At 42.0% G+C, this 25,080-nt stretch overlaps 1 protein-coding gene across 3 annotated transcripts in view; it reads left to right on the forward strand.

Annotated features, from left to right (window-relative positions):
• The first annotated feature begins 2,828 nt into the window (after positions 1-2,828).
• Positions 2,829-25,080, forward strand: part of syne1b (spectrin repeat containing, nuclear envelope 1b) — a 68,124-nt gene continuing 45,872 nt past the window's right edge. Inside the window, exons 1-30 of one of the 3 annotated variants that reach the window (XM_027274964.1) lie at positions 2,829-3,107; positions 9,543-9,604; positions 11,964-12,059; positions 13,601-13,684; positions 14,609-14,701; positions 15,383-15,561; positions 15,672-15,868; positions 16,516-16,625; positions 17,319-17,369; positions 17,869-17,976; positions 18,072-18,209; positions 18,686-18,850; positions 18,943-19,055; positions 19,157-19,325; positions 19,421-19,517; positions 19,650-19,670; positions 19,988-20,190; positions 20,284-20,448; positions 20,564-20,716; positions 20,822-20,965; positions 21,084-21,251; positions 21,406-21,564; positions 21,653-21,817; positions 21,938-22,072; positions 22,391-22,549; positions 22,835-23,043; positions 23,505-23,613; positions 23,774-23,938; positions 24,022-24,189; positions 24,289-24,465. In XM_027274964.1, the coding sequence (XP_027130765.1) occupies positions 3,041-3,107; positions 9,543-9,604; positions 11,964-12,059; positions 13,601-13,684; positions 14,609-14,701; positions 15,383-15,561; positions 15,672-15,868; positions 16,516-16,625; positions 17,319-17,369; positions 17,869-17,976; positions 18,072-18,209; positions 18,686-18,850; positions 18,943-19,055; positions 19,157-19,325; positions 19,421-19,517; positions 19,650-19,670; positions 19,988-20,190; positions 20,284-20,448; positions 20,564-20,716; positions 20,822-20,965; positions 21,084-21,251; positions 21,406-21,564; positions 21,653-21,817; positions 21,938-22,072; positions 22,391-22,549; positions 22,835-23,043; positions 23,505-23,613; positions 23,774-23,938; positions 24,022-24,189; positions 24,289-24,465 (4,029 nt within the window). In that variant the 5' untranslated portion in view covers positions 2,829-3,040. Of the gene's footprint in view, positions 3,108-8,408; positions 8,525-9,542; positions 9,605-11,963; positions 12,060-13,600; positions 13,685-14,608; positions 14,702-15,382; positions 15,562-15,671; positions 15,869-16,515; positions 16,626-17,318; positions 17,370-17,537; positions 17,571-17,868; positions 17,977-18,071; positions 18,210-18,685; positions 18,851-18,942; positions 19,056-19,156; positions 19,326-19,420; positions 19,518-19,649; positions 19,671-19,987; positions 20,191-20,283; positions 20,449-20,563; positions 20,717-20,821; positions 20,966-21,083; positions 21,252-21,405; positions 21,565-21,652; positions 21,818-21,937; positions 22,073-22,390; positions 22,550-22,834; positions 23,044-23,504; positions 23,614-23,773; positions 23,939-24,021; positions 24,190-24,288; positions 24,466-25,080 lie in introns of those variants that run through there. The other 2 variants (XM_027274965.1, XM_027274966.1) reach the window with 2 other exon arrangements.

Raw genomic sequence — 25,080 nt, forward strand, 5'->3', positions numbered from 1 at the left:
AATATTACGAATTTTGAATTTGTCCAGTGAGTGTTGGAGCTTTGGATCTTACCTTTTTAAAATAAAATCTGCTGAACACTTGAGAGTCAGGACTAATGAATCAATGTGTGTGTGTAATGATCAAAGCTGTGTAAAAAGTTAAATAAAATAGTCAAGGCTGCAATAAATATCACTTTTAGAGTGCTGAAATATCAAGGATAACCTCGAAACCTTTTTAGTATTCATAATAATAACTGTTATAAATGTATTTTAGATCATGAATGACTGTCTTTTGTATGTTAGAAAGTAAGAAACCTTAAAACTTATTATCATTTATAACAGCAGAAGTACTGGCTTATTATAGAAAGTGATGAACAAGAGCCCCTTTCTTTATTAATGACTTAACAAATGGACTGTGGTCCAGATGGTCTGCAGCTCCTTCCTCTTCTCATTGGTGGGCTCTTGCTAATTAATTAAAGACCAAGCTAAAAGGACAAAGGCAGTGTTACGAAGTTTTGGTTGCCAGGTTGTAGCAAATCCTCCTCCACTATCCACCCCCATCATTTTTTTTTTCTGTTGATCCCAGCATCAAATACTTTTCACAGTATACAGATGGGACTAGTACGTGTAACCAGAGTCAGTTTAGTGCACGTGACCTTCCTAGTTCCTTGTTTACCCCAGCATCAGCATCAGGTACCTTTAACAGCATATGTTTGGTGCCAATATATGTATGAGTTTGATAGGTCTGACAACAGAACAGTCAATAATGGATGTGGGGATTTATATATTGTATTTTATTTTATAAAGCAGCAAGAAAAATATTTAATATCTTAAAAACAAGAGTATTTAATGGAGAGGTTATGACTTGTCTATCAGTCTACAGGCGTATAGACCACATTACATTTTCATTGTAGGTGATATTCTGGATCAGAAGGCTGTTGTTTCGACCTATATGAGCATCTTATGTTATGTTTAATAAGGAGGACTGGATTCAAAGTATCAAAGTTGAATTTATTATTCTTGTACAAGAAGGAGAGTTTAACAGGTTACAGAGAAAAGGCTCCCTGAGGAGCTCTAACAGTTTTTAAAAAATGGGCTGTCTCGGACACCTCACTCCCACACTGATGCAGATAATATCATAACGTCCTTTTTGGTTTTCTGCTCAGTAATGAGCATTATGATTCATATCCAAATGATGCTCCCCGAGCCTGTCTCTATCTCTATCCCTGCCATCCTCCATCCAGTAAAACACAGGCCAACTAAGGGAAGTGCATAAAACATCTGCATCCCAGTATAATCCTAATTTTTGATAACATCTTATATAGGAGTTAACCCAATTAAAAGCACATACTTTTGAAAAAATAAAAGCTGGGATTATATTTAGCCTTGTGAAATGCCAAAGCCAACTTGCTCCAAGAAGAAGAAGAAGAGCAGAAGAGTTTAAAGACACTGGAATTCCTCCCTGTGCAGACAAAGAATGAAGCTTTTGTCCTTAAAAATGAGCAGGACAGGAACCAAACCACACATTCAGCCCCCTCCTCCTCCTCCTCCTCCTCCTCCTCCTCCTCCTCCTGCAGCTTCTTCTTCACCAAACTTCACTTCACGCCACCATGTTTCATTTTCGCCGTTGCCATTGGCAACAAGGAAACACACATACACACACACACACATAGACACACACACACACACAGACACTTCCTATGTGAAGTTGTCATGCTCTGCAGACCCGACAGCGGTAAGAAGATGATGAAATGTGACTTTTGCATTGCAGCGTTATTATTATTATTATTATAGAACTCCCGGTTGTCAAGGTGATTGTTTATTTATTTAGGTTTTTATCCGCGTGCACGCTTTGCAAAGCTCGTTCGTCAGTTTGCGGCGCTTCAGTGACTTCCTCCAGTCAACTGACGACAAACAGCCGCACAGGTATCTGACTTTAATTAATAAAATGGATTTAAATGTTAGATAACTTTAATAATAATAATAATAATAATAATATGTGCACTGTAGGTGTAATTTAGCTGACTTTGGCACTTTTTTAATTCAAACATTTACTCTCAACAGTTGAACTTCCTTAAAGTGCTGATGTGTTAATAAGTTTGCAGCACTCACATTTTCATACACTTATTAAGCTTCTTTTTTTAACTTAATGTACAGTTGTTGCCTGTGAGGTTATGTTTGTGCAGCCCTGTCTTCTGTCCTCTTGTTAATTTCCTCTTTTTGCTAAATGAAAGTTCATCACATTCATTGAAATGCCTTGTATGCCCTGTCAGCAGAATCTGTAAAGAGCATTTTTGCTTCCTGTGTAAGCCCTGAATGTATTTTTATTGAATTAATATGGGGTCGTTTGCCTCTTCTTCAAACAGAGAGAGAGAGGATGAGATATCTGGGGTGGTTTCATAAATCAGACAGGTGTTACTAATAACACTAACGATGGCTTTAATTCATTACAGTGTGACTGTGAGCCAGCATGCACACAGTACCAGGACACAGAAATGGGACTCAGCCGTCGTTAATTTGATAATTTCCACCTGTGCTTCATGTCAACATTGTTTGGTGTACTAGATATGTGAATTTACTTTAATTTGTACATGTGAAACTCACTGAAACAAATCACTCTTTGTCACACACAGACTATTTTTTATTTCTAAAGTACAATGCTTCCTAAAGTAGTCTTAATAGCTATTCGACATACTTGTAAAGAAAGATGCACAAGTAAAGAAGTTAGTTGGTCCTACAAAGAGGCCCATGGTGAGAAAAACAGTGTAGTAAAATACTTGCTTGTCACAAGGTGTGTCCTCACATGAAACCGTCTTTTAAAACATACTTCTCATTTACAGGCAATGAATGGAAGAAGTGCTTCTATTGGACAGTAAACCTGCTTGTCCCTGCATGAAACCTGAGATTCAATTGGAGCTGGTCCTGCAGTGAAATTAGAAAGAAGGAGAGAGGAGCAGAGCGAGGGAGGGGCGGAGGGGATGTCCCACTCAGGACAGTTGTGAAGGATCTTCTGCTCGCAGCATCAGTGACCCACCTTTCATTACAGCTGCGGCGGGACGACATGGCCTCTCCACGGCACGCCGGGCGATCGTCTGTGGACATTGCTAATGTGATGCAGAAACTGCAGAGTAAGTGTCACTCTTTCTGCTCGGCTGGCTTTACAAGACAAAACGCTCTCTCCTCCTGTGCTGCTGTACAGTAAGATTGTGCTGATTCAATGCTTGGGCTGCAAGCCCATCTGAAGTTTGCTAGCTTTTTGCAAGGCAGGATGCTCACACACACACACACACACACACTTAATCACATAGGGGAATTCAGGCATGCAGTTGGAGCACGTATTAATAAAAAATAATCTATTTATGTTAATGGCTACTCGTGTTTTTAATACTTAACTGGCCTGTTGTCGAGTACTTGTAGCCTTTGAGAGCATAATAGAATCAGACATTTTTGGTAATTTGATTTAATGTCCACATAGTCTCTTCTGTCACTTTATTTTTTCCAAGATAGTACATAATCTTATTTGGAATAATAAGAAAATTAATGTTCATTCTTCTGATATCTTGTGACCCGACCACAAGACACGACATTGTTTGGTGGCCTAGATAGCGTAATTAAGAAGTTATTCAGGGGAACATGATTTCTTTTATTAAGTGATTACTGCAAAACCAGTGATCTCAGCACATGGACCAGAGTTAGTTTGTTGCAGTTTGTTTGTTATTCAAATAGCATCAAGTCGGCGAGAAGGAGAAAAAGTTTTTTGACATGTATAATCATTTTACAGAAACTTTGTTGGATTACTTCTGAAAGTTAAAAAGTTATTTCTCAAAGAACAAGTGTGTAGGACGTCTCACCCTCACGCATGAAAAGCTATGCAGAGCCAATGTTTGTCCATTGTGGGCTACTGTAGACACATGGCAGACTCTTCTGTGTCTATAGATATAAAAGGCTCATACTAAGGTAACAAAAGCATCCAGGTGATTATACACTAATGAAAACATAGTTATCGTATTATATTCCCTTTCTGCCATAATCTGTAAACAGAGCACCCTACATCGTACTCGCTGGACCTTTGATTTCATTGTTTCTTTCTGAGCCAGGCCAGTGATCATCAGAAACAATTGGTCTGGTCTGAGTCTTGACATAGGATACCAACTGACAACAACTCTGGCTTCATGGATTCACAGACAATGCTTTAAACAAGACTAACACCTGACACCCTTTCTGCCCTTGGTAAGAGAACAGATCGATAGTGGGAGATTCTTTTTGTTGGTGTTCCCCTTTTGCTACAAGGGCATTGGGCCACTACCATCTCCTACACTGATGTGGCATCCGCTCAGTTTAAATGTATTTATGGACATACAGTATACCAGGAAAGTTAAGTGAAGTCATGACTTGTTACCGTAGCAACTGCAATGAAGCATTTGTCTGTGGTTGTGCCAAACCTATCCAGTTCCTGCTTTTGAGAGTTTTGGTTTCCTGTGCACTGCAAAGCTATTTCTATTCTCTTATGATGAGTGTGAAATGTGTCATGACAGATGACACAGTCTTTGGGCGTTAGGTTCTGACACGAACGTCAATATAATTTTTAGCTGCAGCTGAAAAAAATTGTTCAGATTTCAGATAGTAAGGAAGAAGGAAGAAGATAACGAGGAACACGCAAGAGATGTAATCGCTAAATGTATCTTTCCGAACTGTCGTGCAAAATCAGAAGAAACTGTGAAGAGTGCACAAATGGCATGATCCGATGATCTGCAATGCAAAGCCACTATTTGCATGTTTCATGTCAGGAAGTGGAATTTGGTGTCAGGTCACATCTGGAAGATTTTAGTGCGCCAGTGGTTTTAGGTGATCTGTAGATGGTGAGCAGAAACGTAGTCAAACATAGCTTCCTGTCATTAAAATGCACCCTGCAGAGCGGGTTACTTCAGACGCACTTTAACTGAAGCAACTAGGCAGATGAATTATTGACACTAGCAAACATGCAGTCTTGTGAATACACACTTAGTGTTGATTGCAGCATTTTGTATTAAAACGGATTAATAACCAATCTTTGGGAGAATGCTTATTTCAGCTTGTCGTTGCTATGATCATGCCGTGGTAGCAGCAACAACCTTGAATGCCCTCAGGGTGTTCCTGGAGTGTGCATGACAAGCAAGTTTCTCACTTTATGCCTTGGCCCATGTGGGTTTTTTTTTTGTGGGTTTCAGTCTGTGTCAAACAGGATATGAAGTAACACAGCTGGAGAAGTTTGTGGTGACGTCTCATAGTGTGACGAATGCCATTCCTGATCACACAAGACTGATATCCAATCAAATGACAAAATGACCCAAGGGTTGTTTTTCCAGTTTCAAGAAACTGGAACTCCCCCTAAGAGCTGCATAATTTTCAGACAATCGAATAATAAATTAATTACTGACTCTTTGTTTTCCTGCTCTGCACATGCAGCCAGTAACACAAGATTGTCCCTTTGTTGTAAAAGGTCACAAGCTAAAAAAACGTTGACAATCACTGTGGCAGATCACACCCATTGTTTCACCAAAGGGGGGTGGAGTAGTTACATCACCGTTGGAGTAAAAGCAAGTAAAAGAAAGACAAGTGTGCATGTTGTCAGCTGTAAGAGATGCTTCTACTCTACAGTGTCAGTAACAGCTGCCAGGGACTCACTGATATGATCTCATGAACAGAGAGCCTAATTCCCACTCGACACTAAGCCAAGCTGCCTCAGACTGTTTGGAATACTTATTATTGCAAAAGGCAGAACAAACAACATCTTATTATCTTTGTTTTTTTATTACATTACAGTGTTGTCATATTGTTTCAATGACCAGGAAAGCGTTCAGTAAGTAATAAATCATCAGTGTCAAGAGTCTCTGAATGGACAGCTACACAATCATTTCTTCTGAGTAGGGCTACTCTCGACTAAATGGAACAACAGCAGAGTGAGTGGGCTTTTACAGCGCTCCCAGGTGACCAACATAGGCCAATGAAGCCAAGCACCTACAGTACAGTATTGCCAATGCTATCATCTGTCCTAAGATCACCATAAGTACTCCATTACTCATGTGTATTGCAGATGCTTTAGTGGTTGATGCTCTGTGTGGGGTTTGTTGCTGGGGATATCCACTTTTAATTGCCACTTAGCTGCTACTACTACATCAGGCTTAATTAAATCAGTTGACTGAGACGTAATGACTCAATCATAGGATGCAGTTTTACATAAAGATTTCATGCTTGTCAGAGTTCGTATATCCAGGCCTGACCTACATACGTACATCTTGTTACACAAAGTGAGTTCAGGACTCTGGACAGTTCCTTAATATCTAGTTGGATTTCAGCAGCTGGAATAACACTTTAAGTTATTGTTTGATATGTATTCTCTTTGTGTTTTAGTCAGTCCTAAAACGTGTTTGTGTGTCTTGGTATGGAACCTCAATACTTTATGTGTAGCACAGAGTCAAATACTTTTGAAAGTTGGTTTAATGCTGCATCAGACTTGTTTTTGGATCAAATAGTTGCCACTTCTCAAGGCTTGAGAAAGCTTGAGAAGCAAGAAAGTTGGACCTTGTGTTTGGAAATGCTTTGTCAAGAATGAATCTTCAAGCTCAAAATATTACCACTATTTTATACAGATTGTGTTATTATACAGCTGTTTCAGACATTTCAGATTTTCAACAGGTTTGTATATGTAAAAATTAAGATATAAAAATGTTTTGTTATCAGGACTTGAAGTGCACGTGTTGGTTAATTTATATGATATCCAACCATAGTTTCCTTTGGTGGAAACAAAAATATATAACTTCCTTTGCAGCACGGGAGCTTTCCTGGGTTGGACCTATCTGGCATTAATGTCCTTTGCTCTGTTCGTGGGTCAGCAGCAGCTATTTTGAGGACTTTCATAGAGTACTAACATGAAATGAAAAGATTCAAGAAGAACATCCAAGCATACAAATAATGCAGATACAATAATTCACTTCATAGTATACTATTAAAATCCTAAAAATATATTGTCTCCAGGTGTTAAAGGGTTAAAATGCATGATTCTTATTAGTTATCTGGTTGGGTAATGTTTTTAGTTTTTAATTTGTCCTTGTTGACATACCAGTTTGAGTACCTAACCTTTTTTTGTGGTACTTAGCTAATCCTCCAAAACCGTGAGCACTAATTGAAGTATTTTTAAAAGCTCTTTGTTCTCAGTGCACGCAGCTGTTAACATCATTCTAATGCTGCTACTTCAACCTTTTGCTGTTTTGACATAAAAGAAAAAAAAAATCCATTTTCACCCAAACAGCTTTTCTGGGCCAGTTTCAGCAGCAGCCCATGGAGCAGTAATAATAGAATCACAAGCTCAGGCCTATTTTTAGTGTAGCCTATCAGAAAAGCTTTTAGTATGCCGGTGGTCTTGAAAGAATAAAGGGATTTTTCTGCAGGAGATGATAAGCTATCAAGTGCCATACTTATTCACTGTTGTGTGTCACATTCAGAAGAGTGGAGTAGCAGCCCAGTAGAAAAACAGAGTGGTCGAGGCTGAAGTGGTGCTGCTCGGTCTGCTGGGACACAAATGGACGTGCTTTAGAGCTTTTACATGATACTGTGTGTGTGCAGCGGGAATCCCGAGGTGGGTGTGTCTGCTTTGTCGTCACAATGGCGTTGACACTGAGAGAGAGAGAGAGAGAGAGCAGGTGGTGGATGTCATTCACCAGCGTCTGCATTAATAATTAAGATTTGTTGCACCATGTTGAGCTTTGTGCAGCAGTCTCTTAATTTAGTTCTGCTCTGTTTAATCAATGGGCCTTCAGGGACTTTACAGCCAAAATAAATAAAAAAACAAACTGATACAAAAAGAATTGTAAGGGATTAGTTTCATCATTGTCTTGGATGCTGCCTCATAAAAGATTAGACAGATTTTGTAGGCAAACACAGGCCCATGCACACAAAAACACACACACACACACACATAAATCTGGATCATGCAGCCAAGCCTGTGACATCACCGCCTCCCAAATGCTGATTGGTGGAGCCGTGCTTCTAGCTGATCTCTCAGACTGTGCGATGATACAGCGAGGCAGTGCAGCGGGGGCTGTGCACATCCACACAGGCATGGCTCCTCGGGATGGGGAAAACACAGGAAGGTGGAAGGATGGGATTGTAAATGACCCCCTCTGTTAGCGTTTTCTCCTCTACCGTGAGTGTGTGTGTGGGTGTGTGTGTGTGTGTGTGTGTGTGTGTCAGTGTGTGTGAGAGTGTCAGGGAGGAGGGGACGCAGCCCCACCAGCAGCTTCTGCTTTCACCGGGGGAAACCAGGCAGCCTAATCTGTTTTGCTTCCTGCTGGAAAAGGGAGAAAAGGACAGCTGTGTGTTTTTGTGCCAGTTTTTTTTTTTCCACTGTGGATCTTATTTTCACACATACATATATATGCACGGTGGAACTCATGAAAGGCAGAGGGAGAGAGCTGGAGAGTGGGTTGTAGAATGGCTCACTATAAGGATGTATCTGTCAGGAAGACTTCTCTAAATCTGGTTACTGGATTCTTTCAGTATCTACGTGGTAAGTAGGGCAGCAGCACCTTTCATCTCTCATCTGTGTGCACATAGGCAGCTGATCTGGGCTATAAATGGAAAAATAACATATGCTAATGGGATGTAGGTGGATCCATGCTACATGAACTAGTTACAACAAACACAAACAGCTGTGCGTCTGTGTGTGTGTGTGTGTGCTATGCTTCAGTGGGCATCCCCTGTGCATCAGTGATGAAGCATTCGCCTGTGGGTCAACATAACGTCTTTGCTCCCTGTATAGTGTTCTCACTGCTTCCCCATACACGTGACCGCTGTCTATATCTACAAGGGTGGATGTTTAAAAATGGCCACTCTGTGCAGTGTGCAGCCCCGAGCCTACCGGCATGCGTGACAGTCCACGACGCAGCAACAGCACCACTATGGCAAAGAAATCACTTGTTTTGTTATGCGTGCTGCATAATGCATGAGGCATTGTGGCTAAATATATTATTGGCCACAAAAGAGGCTGTGGAGGAGAGGGGGGGCGGTGACCTAAACAATCACGCATGTTATTACTGAGCACAGAGGAAATTTTCTCTCCACTCATTTGCTGATCTCCTCATATGACCTCTTTTTGAGAGCACTTCACAGGAGCATCTATCATACCAGCGCTGGCTTATTCACATTGCACACACCTAACCGTTGCAGAAGTCACACTTTGTAACACGCTTGGTGCAAGGCTGCTGTAATGCAACTCGATATGCCAGCAGCGATGTAGAATGATGTAGCATGAGGTCGGATAAAGTAGGATTTGACAGGCGGAGTCCTACAGGGGACAGAAATTATATTTAGGAATTAATGAATGTGTTTTATGTTTCTGAGGTAGCTATAAAGAGAACTGTATCCATATCTAGACTGATTTAGCAGCCACTTCTTTGCATTTGGTTGTGTGTCCTCTACAAATATCACCAGCTCCTGTGCTCTCAAGTTTGGTTCTTATAGGCTCAAAGTCAGAGCATGTGGTGTCTGTCATGTATTGACATGCTATCTGTGTCTTTAATTTTCAGACGAGCAAGAGGCGGTGCAGAAGAGAACCTTCACAAAATGGATCAATTCTCATTTAGCAAAGGTAAGTGTCGATTTCCACCCATGCTCTCTGCTGCATCGTGAATAACTCGACAGGGTCTGGAGGGTTTTACAAGCTCATCGGGCTCACATAAAACAAATAATCACAGCAATTGCATCATCAAGTTTTTGGATTTTGGAAGCTGTGCTATGTTGACCTTTTTCGTCAGAGAGATGCGCAAGGTTTTATTGCTCGTCATGATTATGTAGCCTCTCTTCAGTCGGTGGTATTTCAGACTACTGACTCGTCATTGTGTGCAGGGATCTGACTGCAATACAACACTGGCTTTAATAACACCGCACAAGATAATTGGATTGATCCAGTTTACTGTGAATAATGACTCTAATGATAATCATTTAAACACAATCAAATCATGTCTGCTGGATCAAATGATGGGGAAGGAACTCCTCGTCTGTACAGTATACCTGTGATTCTCCCGGTCTGGTTTCCTGAGAGGAGAACCATCGAAAAGGTCATGCTGCTCGTTGCTTTGCAGGAAAGATGACAGAGTTCAGAGGCGTCTTCACAGTGCATCACGTTTGGGTTTTAAAAACACTCACTATGGGCATCTGTGCTTGGATGAGCTTCAGTACCACAAGTGGAGTGTGTTTACGTGGACATATGGGAGGTATGATGGAATTATTCAGAAACTGGTGTGCGGGGTACGTATTTGTCGGAGGCTTAGGTGTCTGTGTGTGTCTGCCGTGCACTAGTGTGTAGGCGTGTGCGTGGGTATATTTGTGGACAGGATTGGCAGGGACAGGGACGAGGTGTGCAGATGGAGAGCAAGAGGGTGAGGACACATCCCTGCAGGCAGTCGTCTGCTTAAGGCTCATGCATGTAAATTACAAGCAGTGCACAACAATAACACATGGCGTATTACATCACGCTGTGACCCTAAAATAACTACTATAACTAAAAGGTTATATATGCTGAATTAAAGTGAACCGTAAGACTATAAAATATCATTCCCGAAAGAAGAGACCAAGTGAAATAATTCAGAATGAGCACCAAGTTATCGCTTTGTGACTATGATCACTGATGACACAGCAAAATGTTCCGATGCTGCAGGGTTTGAGTCTGGAACCCTGCAGAGAGTTGAGAGGGGTCTTTTGTTGAGGCGGATCTGCCCACATTAGTTCAAAGCGTGACTTCTAAAACTTTAGAAGAATCTCAGTTATGTGGCGGGCCAACGCAGAGACTCTCTCTGTGTGTTGGCCTATTCTTCATTATTCATGCACTGCGCTCAAACGCACGCGCTGTGCATACCAATAGGACTAATGTAGCATAAGCCACATCATGAAAGAGATCTCAAACATATATTTACAGCTGCTTTGAGATCTGACAGGAAAGTTTACAGTTTTTCTTGTTAATGCATAAACAGTTTGCAGATTTATGTGTGTGAATAAATGAGTATGGGTCTAAATGGGTGAAAGTTTGTATTATCTAAGTTTGAACTTCCTCCAGTTGTCACACTTTCCCTTCAGCCTTTGTGTCCATTTCCTCTGATTTTGTATTACTAAGCACCTTTCCAGGGATTTTTATGTTTTCCCTCTGTTGGGAGGTCTCATGTGACTAAATTCATTTTCCAGGGTGGGAATGATTTCCAAATTACAGAAGCTATTTTTGTGTGTGCGTATTAGCAGTTTAATTGGAAAGATCAGATATTTTTTTGTTTGTTTTAAGTTTAGTTTTAGTCAAATAGTGTGTATATAGTATGTGCAGTCTTAAAGCACTAATGGACCTTTAACTGAATAATAATATTTGAATAGCGAACATCTTCTCCAGCACCTTTCTAACAGGAAGAAGCGAGGTGTGCATGTTCAGAGAAACAGGACAGACGCTTGCCTCTTCACACTGCTTTGCCCCAGATAGGCAGCCGACTGCATCCTGTCACGGAATGTGTTGAGTTGTGAAATGGCCTGTATAAAGTGCCAAATAAAGAATTCCCACGTTGAGCTTTCCTTTTAATTAAAGCTTCACTGATTACGGTAACGACTGTGTAACACAGGAGGTTATAACATAGTCGTTCACCTCAGAGATCGTACGGCTCTGTAAATGTGCGGCTATGATATCAGGAGACAGAACCCAATTAGGGTTAAACGAGCACCATCGCCTCAGGACTGGGCACCAAGCCACTATGAGGAAAAGGCAGCATCTTTTCAGCTGCAGGGAGGCTCTGTGGTTGTTGCTAACAAGCCGGCTTCTCACAAACAGCATTTGGTTTCCTTTCATCCCTGCTAATGGCAGAGAATACCAATATCCCTTCACACTATGAACTCAACAATGCAGCATCTCTGGTTCTGTGAATGTATCGGTTCGTTTCTAAGTTTCAGTTAAAGTTGTGTTTTCTCTCCTCCAGTATAAACCACCACTCGAGGTCAATGACCTTTTCGAGGACATCAAAGATGGGGTGAAGCTCTTGGCTTTGTTGGAGGTGCTGTCTGGCCAAAGACTAGTAAGTAGCATTCGTGGGTTGTTTTTGTACAGGATTTAATCATCAGTTGTATTTTCACACATTTTGGGCTTGACTCATGCCTCTTAAATGCTCAAGTGTTTTTTTATTCAAGGTGATTTACACTCCTGATTCATTGTATAAAACAAAAATTCTACATCCACTGTATCACTTTATATCAGATTAATTGCTGAGTCACAAGGATTAAAGATTAGGGATGAAGTTTAACCCTAATATGAACTGCTTCTGCAATCACAGGTGATTACTTGAACATGAGTTGCACAATTCTGATCTGTGCTGTCATCTTTTATTTCACAAAGGTCTCACCAAGTCAGTCTGAGAATGACCCTTGTCCACTCTCTCCCTTTCACTTCTAAGCTTCTTTCATCAGCGTCCTCTTCAGTCTCTTTGTCTCCATCTTTATCTCAATAGAGGCTGCTAAGGCCGGTTATATTGACAGCTTGTCCAGCTCCAGTTCTGGCATGACATTGGCTCTGCTCCCTCTCTGCATTGCCCCATCCCGGTCCTGAAGACCTCCTGTTTTAGTGGTCTGTGGTACAGACACAAAAACTCCCCTAGTGCTGTCAGGGAACTCTGTAAATCACAGAGAGCTGGTCAGAGTGGACATCAGAGAATTCTCTGAAATATTTGGTGTTATGAACTTCTCGTGGGTGACCGAACACGATGAGCCTTTAATACTTACTCAACTTTGACAGTGACAGGATGCAACCAAAGACTAAATAAAGGTTGTTTATCCGTTCTGTCTCCGTTTAATTCAGTTTGAAGAGCTTTATTAATCCCTCCTGGGGGCAATTTGTTGTGATGTGTGGAAGAGTTCACACAGTATAGACAGACAATGAAAACCTATGGGGCATTTAGTAATTGGATTGCAGCGCAAATGGATGATGATTTAGAGTAGTGGTTTATTTTGCAAGCAGATAAAGCGTAATGATGGAGAGAGAGAGAGACAGAGATGAGTCTTAAAAAATTCCCAGGTTTGGATCCATTTTTTGTTGCTCACATCAGTTGTTGACAGAAATAGCCTCTCCACTGTGAGAAGGTGTGTGTTTCTCACACACACACACAAACACACAGTGGCTCAGACTCCGATAGGATTCAGTAATCAGACCTGTCTGGAAAGAAACCGCCATGTCATCTGCACATGAGGCAGCTGCATGTCATGGTGGGCACCGCCTGATGCTGACTGCTTTCAGGAGTGCACCCCTGCTGGTTTGTACCAACCAAAAAAAAATGTAGCAGACAGATCTCACTGAAGCTGATTCTCAGAGCACAGGATTAGACTTTTTTTCTCTTAAAGCAGCTTTGACTCTCACCAGTTAATTTATGCAAGAAAAGCCCCGCTAATACTCCCCGAGCCACTTTCACTATCTTACTGTGCAGCTATTGGTAAACGCGGTGGTTTTAAAAGCAAAGTGAGCCGTCGGTACGGTAGACAAAATAACATTTCTTGCCATCTTTCCTCAGCTTTGTATATGTCTGTCTCAGATAACTTGATTTCCACTGTCTGCCCTCTCTGTCTTAAGCCACGTGAGCAAGGCCGCCAACTCAAGAGGATCCACTGGGTTTCCAACATCGGCACTGCGCTCAAATTCCTGGAAGGCAGAAAGGTGAGCAGTCAGTCATAACATAACAGTTTCACCTTTTAAATGTCATTTTTTTTGTCCACAACTAAATGTATTAGTATAAAATGGCATGTCTTAAAGTCTTTAAGTCCACGGCATGATTACAAAGTCACTGAAAAAGCTGTTTAGATATTTGTTCATGCACATGAGCTGTCTCTTGTTTTGCAACATGCACAATGTTCAGAGAAGCAGCAGAGAGAAACAGGACTTCTTGATTACGTAACCCTTCTCTAAATCCCTCGGCTCTATGAGCCAGCGTCCCACTTTCATCTGGGTTCCCTGAGGACTGAGACTTACATTGTTGTGATCTCTCTCCCATCATGTGTGCCTTCAGTCTGTGTATCGAGGATCTCCGGTCAGTCGCCATTAAACGCCCTGTGTGCTCCTATACTGTATGCATTCTTTTCATTTGATGCACGATGTGTACAAAGCAATGCTTGGATACAGCCGTTCTGTCTCTATAAGTGTAGTCACTGTGCTTTTCCACCGACATGCATTGTGATGCATTTTGACTTGAGCACTGGTTGCCGATGTGTCTGGCTCCTTACGATTCTGAGCTGCTCAAACGTAGAGACGCAAACATGGCAAACTGTGGAAGTTCTCCAGTGCAAGGTTTGCAGTGCTGTGCTGTGGTGCTTTTCCTTTAATGCCTACTTCAACACAGTTGTCTTTTCTTTAGTTCCTTCTGGTTCACTGTGGCTGTTTCTGCCTCTCTGGTTTGGCTATATTACAGTACATACCTGCATCAAAGACCTGACACCTTTGATGACTTTGAGCAAAAAACAAACAAAAAAAAAGCTTGCAATATTTGTTTGGAGGGAATGAAACTAAAAATAAATCTCACTTCCAGCCTGTCTGCATGTAACTTATTTTCCAGAATAATCCCCTGCTTTGCCTGCTTTGTTTCAGATCAAACTCGTTAACATTCACGCCACTGACATCGCAGATGGACGACCATCAATTGTCCTTGGGTTGATATGGACCATCATCCTCTACTTCCAGGTATTGCTTCATCTGAGAGTTTAATAACTGCATTCACTCCATGATGGATTGATTGACACTTAACAAACTCCTGAACAATGTTGTACAGTGGTCTCTCGTTTATCGTGGGGGATACGTTCTAAAAATAACCCGCAATAAACGAAAGTTTTACAATTATTCTACATGTTTTAAGGCCGTAAACCCCCTAACCATACACTTTTATACACTTTTCTCAGACAGGCATTAACATTTTCTCACATTTCTCTCTTATTTAAACTCTCAAAGTTCAAACTTTCGCAGATTTAACAAAAATAAGTACAATACTGTATTAGTAAATGAAACCAAAGATCAAAACCTGTTTTCAAGGCCAAACTTTTTTAACAAATTTAATTTTAATGATCAATCTACGAGGTTTGACGCATAAGAAATTATTACCAATTATTACCGCACACAATGCGCGTTCATACTGTACAGTACGCTGTAAAAAAAAAAAGCATGCAAAATTACACAAAAAAAATCCACGAAAAGTGAACCGCGTTACAGCGAGGGACGACTGTGTACCTAAAGCAGACATCACTGGATAGATTATGTCACAAGCTGCAGAGTCACGTGGATGCCTTAGAAATTCTGCCATTTTCTCTTCACGTTGCTATGGTCACAATGCAACCTGCTCTGTTCCCGTTGTTCTTGTTCTTCATTTAGATTGAGGAGTTAACCAGCAACCTGCCAGCCCTCCAGGCCCTGTCCAACAGCAACTCCTCTGTGGAGAGTCTGGCCAGCTCTGAAACAGGAAGTCCTCCCATGAAGAGAAAGGTGGTTAACAAATTTCAGGGCAATGCCAAGAAGGCCCTGCTCAGATGGGTGCAGTGCACAGCAGCCAAGTACGTCGCTTTCAGATATATACATATACAATATATTCAAAGATGTGGCTTTAAATGCATGTTTATATACTGTATAAGACGCAGTATGTGGTTACACATGTGCTTTTCAGGTATCATGGAATTGAGGTGAAGGACTTTGGTCCCAGCTGGCGCGACGGTGTCGCGTTCCAGACGGTGGTGCACGCCATCAGGCCAGACCTGGTGGACATGGAGGTGGTGCGGAGGAGAAGCAACAGGGAGAATCTGGAGGAAGCCTTTGCACTTGCAGAAAACGAGCTGGGTATTCCCCGTCTGCTGGATCCAGAAGGTGCCCTTGACATTTCTTGCATTAAAGATTCAACTCTATTAGACTATTCAGACAAGCTGTGAAAATAGGTGTTACATAGTTAGGTCTTGTGGAGTTTGCCAGTGTTTTTAGACATAAATCAGCACATATAAAGTGTTAATAGGATTAATGACATTGTCAGTCCATTCTGCACGAGTCATAAGAATGAGTTTTGACTAATTTTATGCTAAACGATCAGTGAAACCCTCCAGAGGATTCAAATATTTGAGTTTAGTCTGTGTGTGTGAAGCAGTCTGCAGTGGCTCTGCAGTCCTGTCTCCACCAGCAGAGCAGTGATGTTTTATTGCACAAAGAGCTGCACCGAAACGTCTCTGCTTTTACGAGAGCTTGACCCTGATTTCTAGAAACATCAGGCCAAGGATGGAGATTAAAGTAGACTTATATAATTAGCTGTCAGGCCTGAGGAGATTTATCCTCTGGAGGATGCAAAATGCTTTTTTTTTTAATGTCATATTGACTACTTACTAAATGCAATGACTCTGTCCTATCAGACCTTTATTTCTATGTGAACGAGACCATATCTAGGTTAAACACTGACGTGAATTTAAGACATTTGATGCGTAGGTGTCATCAGATATGCATGGAGTAATGTTTGTGCTGCTCTTTAGATGTGGATGTAGACAAACCAGATGAGAAATCCATCATGACATATGTGGCTCAGTTCCTCAAGCATTACCCAAACCCCCACCACTCTGAGACTGACGGACAGCACGATGAGGTATTTGGTTTAAACCTTGTAATATATATTAAGGGTCCAATATGTAGGATTGAGGCAGATCTATTGGCAGAAATGGAACATTAAAATCATAAGTATGTTTTCTTTAGTCTATCATCACCTGGAAATAAGAGTAGTTTAGTTTTCATTACCTTAGTATGAGCCTTTTATATCTAGAGAGATATGTTGTTTCTACAGCTGCCCATGTTTATATGAACTAACCCAACACTGGCTCTAGAGAGAAGAGGGGGGGTGAGCCATTCGGTTGGTTGCAGTCTGCAACCTCACCCCTCCTAGATGCCACTAAACCCTACACACTGGACCTTTAAGTGCATATAAGACTGTGGACATAACGCTGAAGAAGAAATATTGTTGTACTACTACTGAATACTGTATTAGAATTTATATGTAATATGTTTAATATGTTATTTTTAAAGCTGTACATATTGTTACCATCCACAAAAATCACCTGGCGTATCATCATTCATGGAACGACCATGTGCAGAGATCAAAACCACACAGCATATATGCTTGAACTGCTGCTGAGCTTGATTTCTGTTTATTTCTTATTTTACCACACAAATCAAAGAAAATCACAGCATGAACACAGCAGTAATATGATCATGATTTTGTTTTCCATCACCACTCGTTTAACGTCTCCATCTACGTATTTCTTTTTTTTTTGTGCACATTAAGCTACTTCTTGGCTCAATTCCAACTTTTGCACTGTCAGTGCCGGTGCTCCAGGTGAGAGTTCAGGTCATAGCGCTGCATGCTTTCCGTTTGGAGTCTGTTTCCATCTCGCCCTCATCGCATCTCATTTTCCCATCCTCTTTGCTTCTTTTTAATAATGCATCTAATGCATTTTGTGGTGTGTTTGCATCTCTTTGTGTGCCTCGCTGCTTTCCTGGATAGTTTGGTCCCCAAGATATAGAGCAAATGCTTGAGGTATGTTTCACTAAATTAACAGACTAAATCAGAGGTTGGAAGAAGATACTAGTGCCCGTACTCCTTTCCTTTTACCATGACTAAAACTGATCTAAAATGTAGAGGTTGCCTTTGTGTGAAATCTTTACTTTTCCTCTTTAATCTGATGTGATGGGTTTTTTCTGGAATGTCACTTTGGTATGAGTTTCTGAACGTGTTGGCATGCTGATTTGAAAAACAAAAAGGATTAAAAGGATTAAAAAGATTAAAATCAGTTTCTTCCCGTGAGACTAAGCTGAATGTTCCCTGATTGCGACAGAGAGAGGAACGGAAGATGCTGAGAGAGCTGAAGGTGTTTTTAGATCAGCTGGAGAGAGATGTGCTGCGGGCTCAGGGAGCCGAGGGAAACCTCACCGACAAATATCAGGTGAGTCAGGCCTGGAAAGACAAAGTGCACTGTTACATAACACACATTTATCAGCTCTCATCACGTCTTTCTCATTTTACCCTTTTGTTTTACAGGCATTCAAGAGCTTCCGCGTACAGTACGAAATGAAGAAAAAACAAACAGAACCGCTGCTTCAGCCGGTCAGCAGAGACGGAAAACTGTCCGTGGACCAAGCTCTGGTCAAACAGGCGTGGGACCGCGTCTCAGCCAGGGTAATTGTACTGCATACTTCTTCACAACCTGAATAATTTATAACCAAGCCACAAAGAAAACAGGATTAATTACGATACGTCATATCTAAGTTAAATAACTTGATGATGAATAATAGATTGTCCATTTGGTATTTGTCATCATGCGTTAAAATCATTGCATCGCCATAGTGAAAGTTGTCATAGAGAGAGAAACAAACCTCACGGCTCCTCTCTTCTCTGGCTGCCAGTGAGAGTTCAATGGGGTGCAAGCGTTTGAATTAACAGTTTGTTCGGAGGGGAGGAGACGAGGACAGAGGAGGTTTTGTCTGCTCCTCTGGACGTCCACAGCTCGTCTAGACTGACATAAAACTCTTCTTGAGCCTGAATGCTTGTGAACATGTGGAAATGTTTTGATCAGCATAGCCTCCTCTATGGTGGGATCTTGCTTTGGAGTGGTGGAGAGGGTTCTGTTTTTTTTAAAAACATGTTAATTGCAGCTGCTGGACTGGCACATCCATCTGGACAAGTCCCTGCCTGGGCCTCTGGGAGTGATCGGAGCCTGGCTTCACAGGGCAGAGATGGCTCTGAGAGAGGACATCGCCATCCAACATGCTCATGAAGAGACAGCCAACGTTCTTCACAGAAAACTAGAGCAGCATAAGGTAACACAGGGGACCTCTGAGTTTCAGTGTGTTTGAATTTATCCACATCGTTTCATACAGTACACATAATTATATGTGACTACGTTCTGCAGGAGGTGTTAAAAAACCTGGAATCACATAAGCAAACCTTCCAGCAGATCCACAGGGATAGATCAGTGAATGGAGTACCTGTCCCACCTGAGCAGCTCCAAGATATGGCCGAACGGTAAAATTAATAATTACTTTTTTGTTCTGTTTTTAATTAAGCAAAACATTTTCTCCTGTAAAATCAAAGCTCAAATTAAAAGGCATCTGTTTCATTTGCAGGTTCAACTTTGTGTCCACATCATCGTACGCTCACTTGATTAAACTGGAATTCTGGGAAATGAAGTATCGGCTGATGGCTTTTCTAATGCTGGCTGAGTCAAAGCTCAAGTCCTGGATCATTAAATACGGCAGACGGGATTCTGTCGAGCTCCTGTTGCAAACCTACGTTGTAAGTTGAAGTTGTTGGCGTTGTACTCGCAGTATTTGAACGACACCACTATGAACTGTTTAATCTTTATTTTTATGTTTGTCTTTCTATGCCAGACTTTTGTAGAAGGCCACAGGTTCTTTGAGCAGTATGAAATCATCTTCACAACACTCAAGCAAGCTGCGGAGGTTTACGTAAAGTCTGACAGTTCAAGTAAGACTCTTTTCAGTTTTATTACCATTAATATGTGTTTGTTATTTATATATATATGTTATGTGTATATATATATATATAAATTTGTCTGGGCTCATGGTAAACAGCCTTTTCATTGATTTCATGTTACAGGGTCTAAGACCTGTAACAAAGGTAAGTCCAAAAACAGCCTGACAGTCTTTCAAACCTTGGTTTTGCCTGTCTCCTGAACTGTTTCTTTCTGTAAACGTGGGGCTGCACTTTTCTTTTCTAACATACTTTAAATCACCAGAACTGAAAGATGATGCATGAATGAGTAACATTAATTGCATTAGCTGGAATGCAATTTTAGCACGACCTTTCTGACCTAACACATCAACCAACTGGCCAAATGAACAACATAAATAAACGTTAAATGAATTTATACCTGTACAGTTGATACCCATATTGGTTTTTAACTAAACTCAGCTTATTCCTTATTTTACTTTCAGTCGAAGAAGCGGAAGGGGTAAGTAAATTCCTCAGTGACGCCACAGCTCAATGGAAGAACCTGGCTCTGGAGGTGAGGAGTGTTCGCAGCATGCTGGAGGAGGTGATCTCTAACTGGGAGAAGTACAGCGGCACAGTGGCAGCGCTGCAGGCCTGGCTGGAGGACGCTGAGCAGATGCTCAATCAGTCAGAGAACGCCAAACGTGTAAGCACAATGACGACAGATATTCGTAGTTACAGCTCGTTATTGAATCTTTGACCTTGTAACCATGGTGTTTGTTTTCCATTCCTCTTTCAGGATTTCTTCAGAAACCTCTCACACTGGATGCAGCAGCACATGGACATGAACGACGCCGGGAACTTCCTCATTGAGACCTGCGATGAAACGGTCTCACGTGATCTGAAGCAGCAGCTTCTGCTTCTGAACGGGAGATGGAGGGAGCTGTTTGTCAAAGTCAAACATGTAAATACTGAACCATAAAAAAGATAACGTAATGATTGAATGACCTTTTGTCTCATCAGTTTGACTTTTCAATGAGAACAATCCATTTTTCTGTCTTCCTCTGTTCCACTGGCAGTATGCAAGAGCAGACGAGGTAGACAAGTTGAGGCAAGACTATCAAGATGGGATTAATACGCTGAAAATGTTCATGGATGCAACCAACAAGAAGATGACTGCTCCCGTCCAAGTATCCTTCCTGAACGTCCGAGCCTTTGCTCAAGATGTTGAGGTAAACAGCGAATACGTTCCTCCTTTCCCTCGGGTTAGAGTGATTTTTTTTTTTCTCTTCTCCACAATGAAAAATCATTCTGCCATATATCCTAACTCACTGTAGGAAGTCAAGCACAAAGTGCCAGCTATGGAGGCCGCCTGTAAGGCCGCGAGCCGCACCGCTCAGCTGTTGACCAAAGACACTCCACAGGAGGAAGTTTCACAGATGATGGCTGTGATGACCTCGATCAAAGAGCAACTGAGCAAGGTGTGTGTGCACGTCGTCAAGTACACTCTCTTCTTTGTCTTTGTGTGCATCTGTATGTAGTAGTGTGTGTTGATTATAGTTAGACTGCTGTGTGTTTTTCACGCTTTCCTCCAATCAGGTACGGGAAAGATGTTTGCCTTTGCTGAGGGAGTCCCAGTCTCTATTACCTCCACTGGAAGAAATGGAAAAGAACATCACCGGCTTCTATCAAGCGCTGGAAAAGGCCAGTCACATCACCAGCAGCACTGACTCCGAGGGACCAGTGGACTTTAAACAGAAGTGCCAGGTAACCAGAAACTTCTACCATTTGATGCAGCTACTTTTAGATACTGTGTACGTAAGATAAAGATATGCACAATGTCAGCACGTCTCAGACTGAAAAGCATAATCTCAAAATATGAATAAATGGCTAACGCACTGCTTGTCATTGGATTCTGCAGGAGCTGGCGACCTTCACCCACAGCTGTAAGAAGTGTCTGACAGTGATAGAGAGAAACCACCAGAGCATCCAGAAAATAATGAATGGCAGTAAAACCCTCCAGCACATGGACATGAGCCTTCTGCAGAAACGGGTCGGAGACCTGCAGGCCTCCTCACAGGTACAGGAAACCTCAAGGACTGTTTCAGCTCCCACCAGCTTTTAGATCTGTTTAAGCATTAAAAAAAAATACTTCTTTGTGTGCTTAGGCCATGATTAAGGAATCTACAGAGTGGCGGAAGCATGTGGAGGCAAACAGCTGCCTCATGAAGCGGTTCGATGAGTCACGGGTAGAGCTGGAGAAGGTTCTTAAAATGGCACAGAGCTGTCTGACAGAAAGAGGCAACCCAGAGGAGCTGCTGAAGAAACACACAGTAAGAAAATAAATGGTGCCCTGTGTCAGATTCATCAAGGTTACTTCTAAGACGTGACGACCTGTTGTGTTCAAAGTGCGACAAATGACGAGGCCTTGATTATTTTTACTTTTCTTGCAGGAGTTCTTTGGTCAGCTGGACCAGCGGGTTTTGAACGCGTTCCTCAAGGCCTGCGATGAGCTGACAGACATTCTGCCGGAGCAGGAGCAGCAGGCGCTGCAGGAAACAGTCAGGAAGCTGCACAAACACTGGAAGGTTAGTGTCATTTTTCAAGTGCAAGGATACAGATCCAAGATTATTAGTGCAGGGCTGAGGTCAATTTGTGCATTATACAGTGTATATTATAATATCAGCATATTGTGGTGATAAATATCTGTCGTCCAGATTTTGTTTTGGCAGTTTACTCTCCTGAATAACAGAGACAAACACTTCACCAATGTGATTTTGTATTGTAGTTCCCAAATGATGCCTTAAGGTGTAAACTAACAGTAATAATAATATTTGTGTTGTCGTCTTGTATTCTAACGTTTCCCGAAAAGAAATCGCTCTGAGTCTGTGTTCCTCATTTCCCAGGATATTCAGACAGACGCCCCCTTTCACCTCCTGCATCTTAAAGTGGAGGTGGAGAGGAGCAAGCTGATGGTGTTGCTCCAGGAGTGCCAGGCAGAGGTGACCAGAGAGAACCGCCACCTGGCCAGCATGGGGAGCGAGAGGCTCATCAAGGAGCACAGGGTGAGCGCAGAGAGGCTGGCCGGCTGGCTGAGTCTCATGTATTGATTAACACAGTGTGAAATAGTTCAGTGCAAATTCACTGCTGTGTAGCAGAGTGGGGCGATTTTTCATTAACTTGTTCCAAAAGAACTCCGGCTCTTTCAGCGTCGAGCAAATACGAAATCAGAAGTGTGTGTTGTAATTTATATATATTCACTTTTTTGTACTGTGCACGAAGCACCAGCATAAATGTTTTTTGCCTAACAAGAGTAAAATCCATGTTCTCCTGTGTTTTTTTTTTACTAGGCCTTCTTTAGGGAAAAGGGCCCCCTGTCCATATGTGAGAAAAGGCTGCAGTTAATGGAGGAACTCTGTCAGAAGCTCCCTGAGGGTGACCCTGTCCACCAGACCCTGGAAACAGCCAGAAAGGATTTCTCTGAGGTCCAAGAGGAAATCGAGAACACCCTTCAGAAGCTCATGCAGCACCCAGATAAATGGAAGGAGTACAACGCGAGGTGCAGTAACTGGTCCTCCCCTTAATGTGTAAAGAGGCTGCAGTGGTTACAACATAGAATTGAACCTTTTGACTGTTGTAGCCTTGTTGCAACAGTAGAAGTGATTGTGTCAATGTGTTGTTCATTAACCAGGCAGTGTGCTGCATTCATTACATACCCAGAATAATCACATTTAAATTCTTTCATTCATTTGAGTTAAAGAGAGAAAGGCGAGGAGGTTTGCAATGCGTATATATTTTTAAGTTTATCACTGAAAGATTCAATATTCTGCTCCAAGTTGTCTTTTATTGTCAAAGCTGTACATGAAGTAAACACAAAGGAGTCTGAACCAGATCAGATCTTTTGTCTTACATTTGACAGTGTGCAGAAATGCAGCCTTTTCTTTCCTGATCTTGATCCTTGAAATCTTTTTGCATTTCATATTTTGAAGTGAAATATTCCTTTTTTCTGGTATGAAACAGGTACGCTGAACTCTCCTGCTGGCTTATATCTAAAGAAAGCCAACTGAGGCTGCTGAGAAACCGAGCCAACGACCCCAGAAAATATGGCCAAGTAAAAGCTACCATCATGGTGAGTGAGTCCATGCACCCCAACTATCCACTGACATGCCCCTTCTCGCCTCCTTTGTGATGGGTCACTTGTTATAAGTTGTCTGTCGATAAGATAAAGCTGTAAAAACACTTTGCATCAGATGACTGCACGGGCTGTATCACTCTTTTTTTGTTTGTAGGAGCTGAGGAATGATGCAGAGCTGCAGGAGGGCAATCTTGGCTGGCTGAAAGCACGTATGGCCGTACTTATTGAGATCTGTGCTGACAGCGATGCCCAGAGGCAAGCGAGTACACTGAGCAAGCTCTCCACCGATTTTAAGGGTCTTCTTGCTTCTCTGTTAGAGGTAATTAAAGGAACGACATATGTTTGATTGCATTAAAGTGGACATACATCGGCATGAGTTAATCATCTTTTCATGCCTTCCAGGCTGAGAAGATGGTGCTGGCTGTGGGGGACTGTGTGCAGTTCAGGGAAGAGGTCCAGACTACTTTGGATGATCTCATCCAGGGGCAGAAAGAGGCTCAGGCTGAGGTCACCAAAATACTGAACTGTCCAACTGTTAGAGAAGCCCAACAGCTACTTCTCATTCACCAGGTACAAAAATATATAACTGCGAAATAATGACTTTTATCTGGCCTGTTTCGAAGGCAAAGTTCATTTCTACAGATTAACACTTTCAATGTGTCCTATTAGCAACTGTCAAAGCGCCTGAAGCTGAAGAGGAAGGACGTCCAGCAGCTGATCACCAGAGGCCAGCAGCTCCAGGCTGAGGAGGGTTTGGGAGAGACTCTGCAGCAGGACCTGCAGACTTTAGAGAACACGCTGAGCAAAATGGAGCAAAATATGGATTCACAAGAACAAAGCCTGGAGGTGAGCTATGTTACTGGGCCAGTGAGTCAGGGAACTTTTGGGACACTGTTAGTGAATATCACAGCGGATTAAGGGGACAGTGTGTAGGATTTAGTGCCTGATTGCAATCCCGTCACCTCACCTTCTATGGTGGCTATGAAATGCACAAAAAAAACCTTAAAAACTCAGAAGTTTAACTTTTCGTTTGCACCGTCCCTATCCCATAGTTACCGTGAAATGAACACACACCATGTCAGTGTCTGAGCCGAATCACATCCCATCTGGTGATGAATTTATTTATTAAACGGTGGCATTAAGAGTTGCCTCACTCACTAAATACGTGGCCTCTACTCGTTTCTTCTAAATGTGGTTAAAGATTTTAGCGAGAGGGATTCAGTTACCGCGGCGGGTTTTTGAGATGCAGGACACTTGTCCTGAATGGAGGGTTTAGAGGTCTGAGTGATGTTTTCTGCTGGAAGGACTCGTCCTCTGAGGCTTTACAGTTCCTTTAGAAGACAGCGATGCAGCGAGTCAGTCGTCACACCCTTGATGGTGCTTTTATAGAACTGGACAGGATGGAGGTGGAGGAGGTTTGAAATGGAAACTTTTTTCGGGGCTGTGCTGTGTTAGGAGAGA

This window comes from Larimichthys crocea, chromosome XXIV (genome assembly GCF_000972845.2).
Source record: "Larimichthys crocea isolate SSNF chromosome XXIV, L_crocea_2.0, whole genome shotgun sequence".
In the NCBI taxonomy this organism is placed as follows: domain Eukaryota; kingdom Metazoa; phylum Chordata; class Actinopteri; family Sciaenidae; genus Larimichthys; species Larimichthys crocea.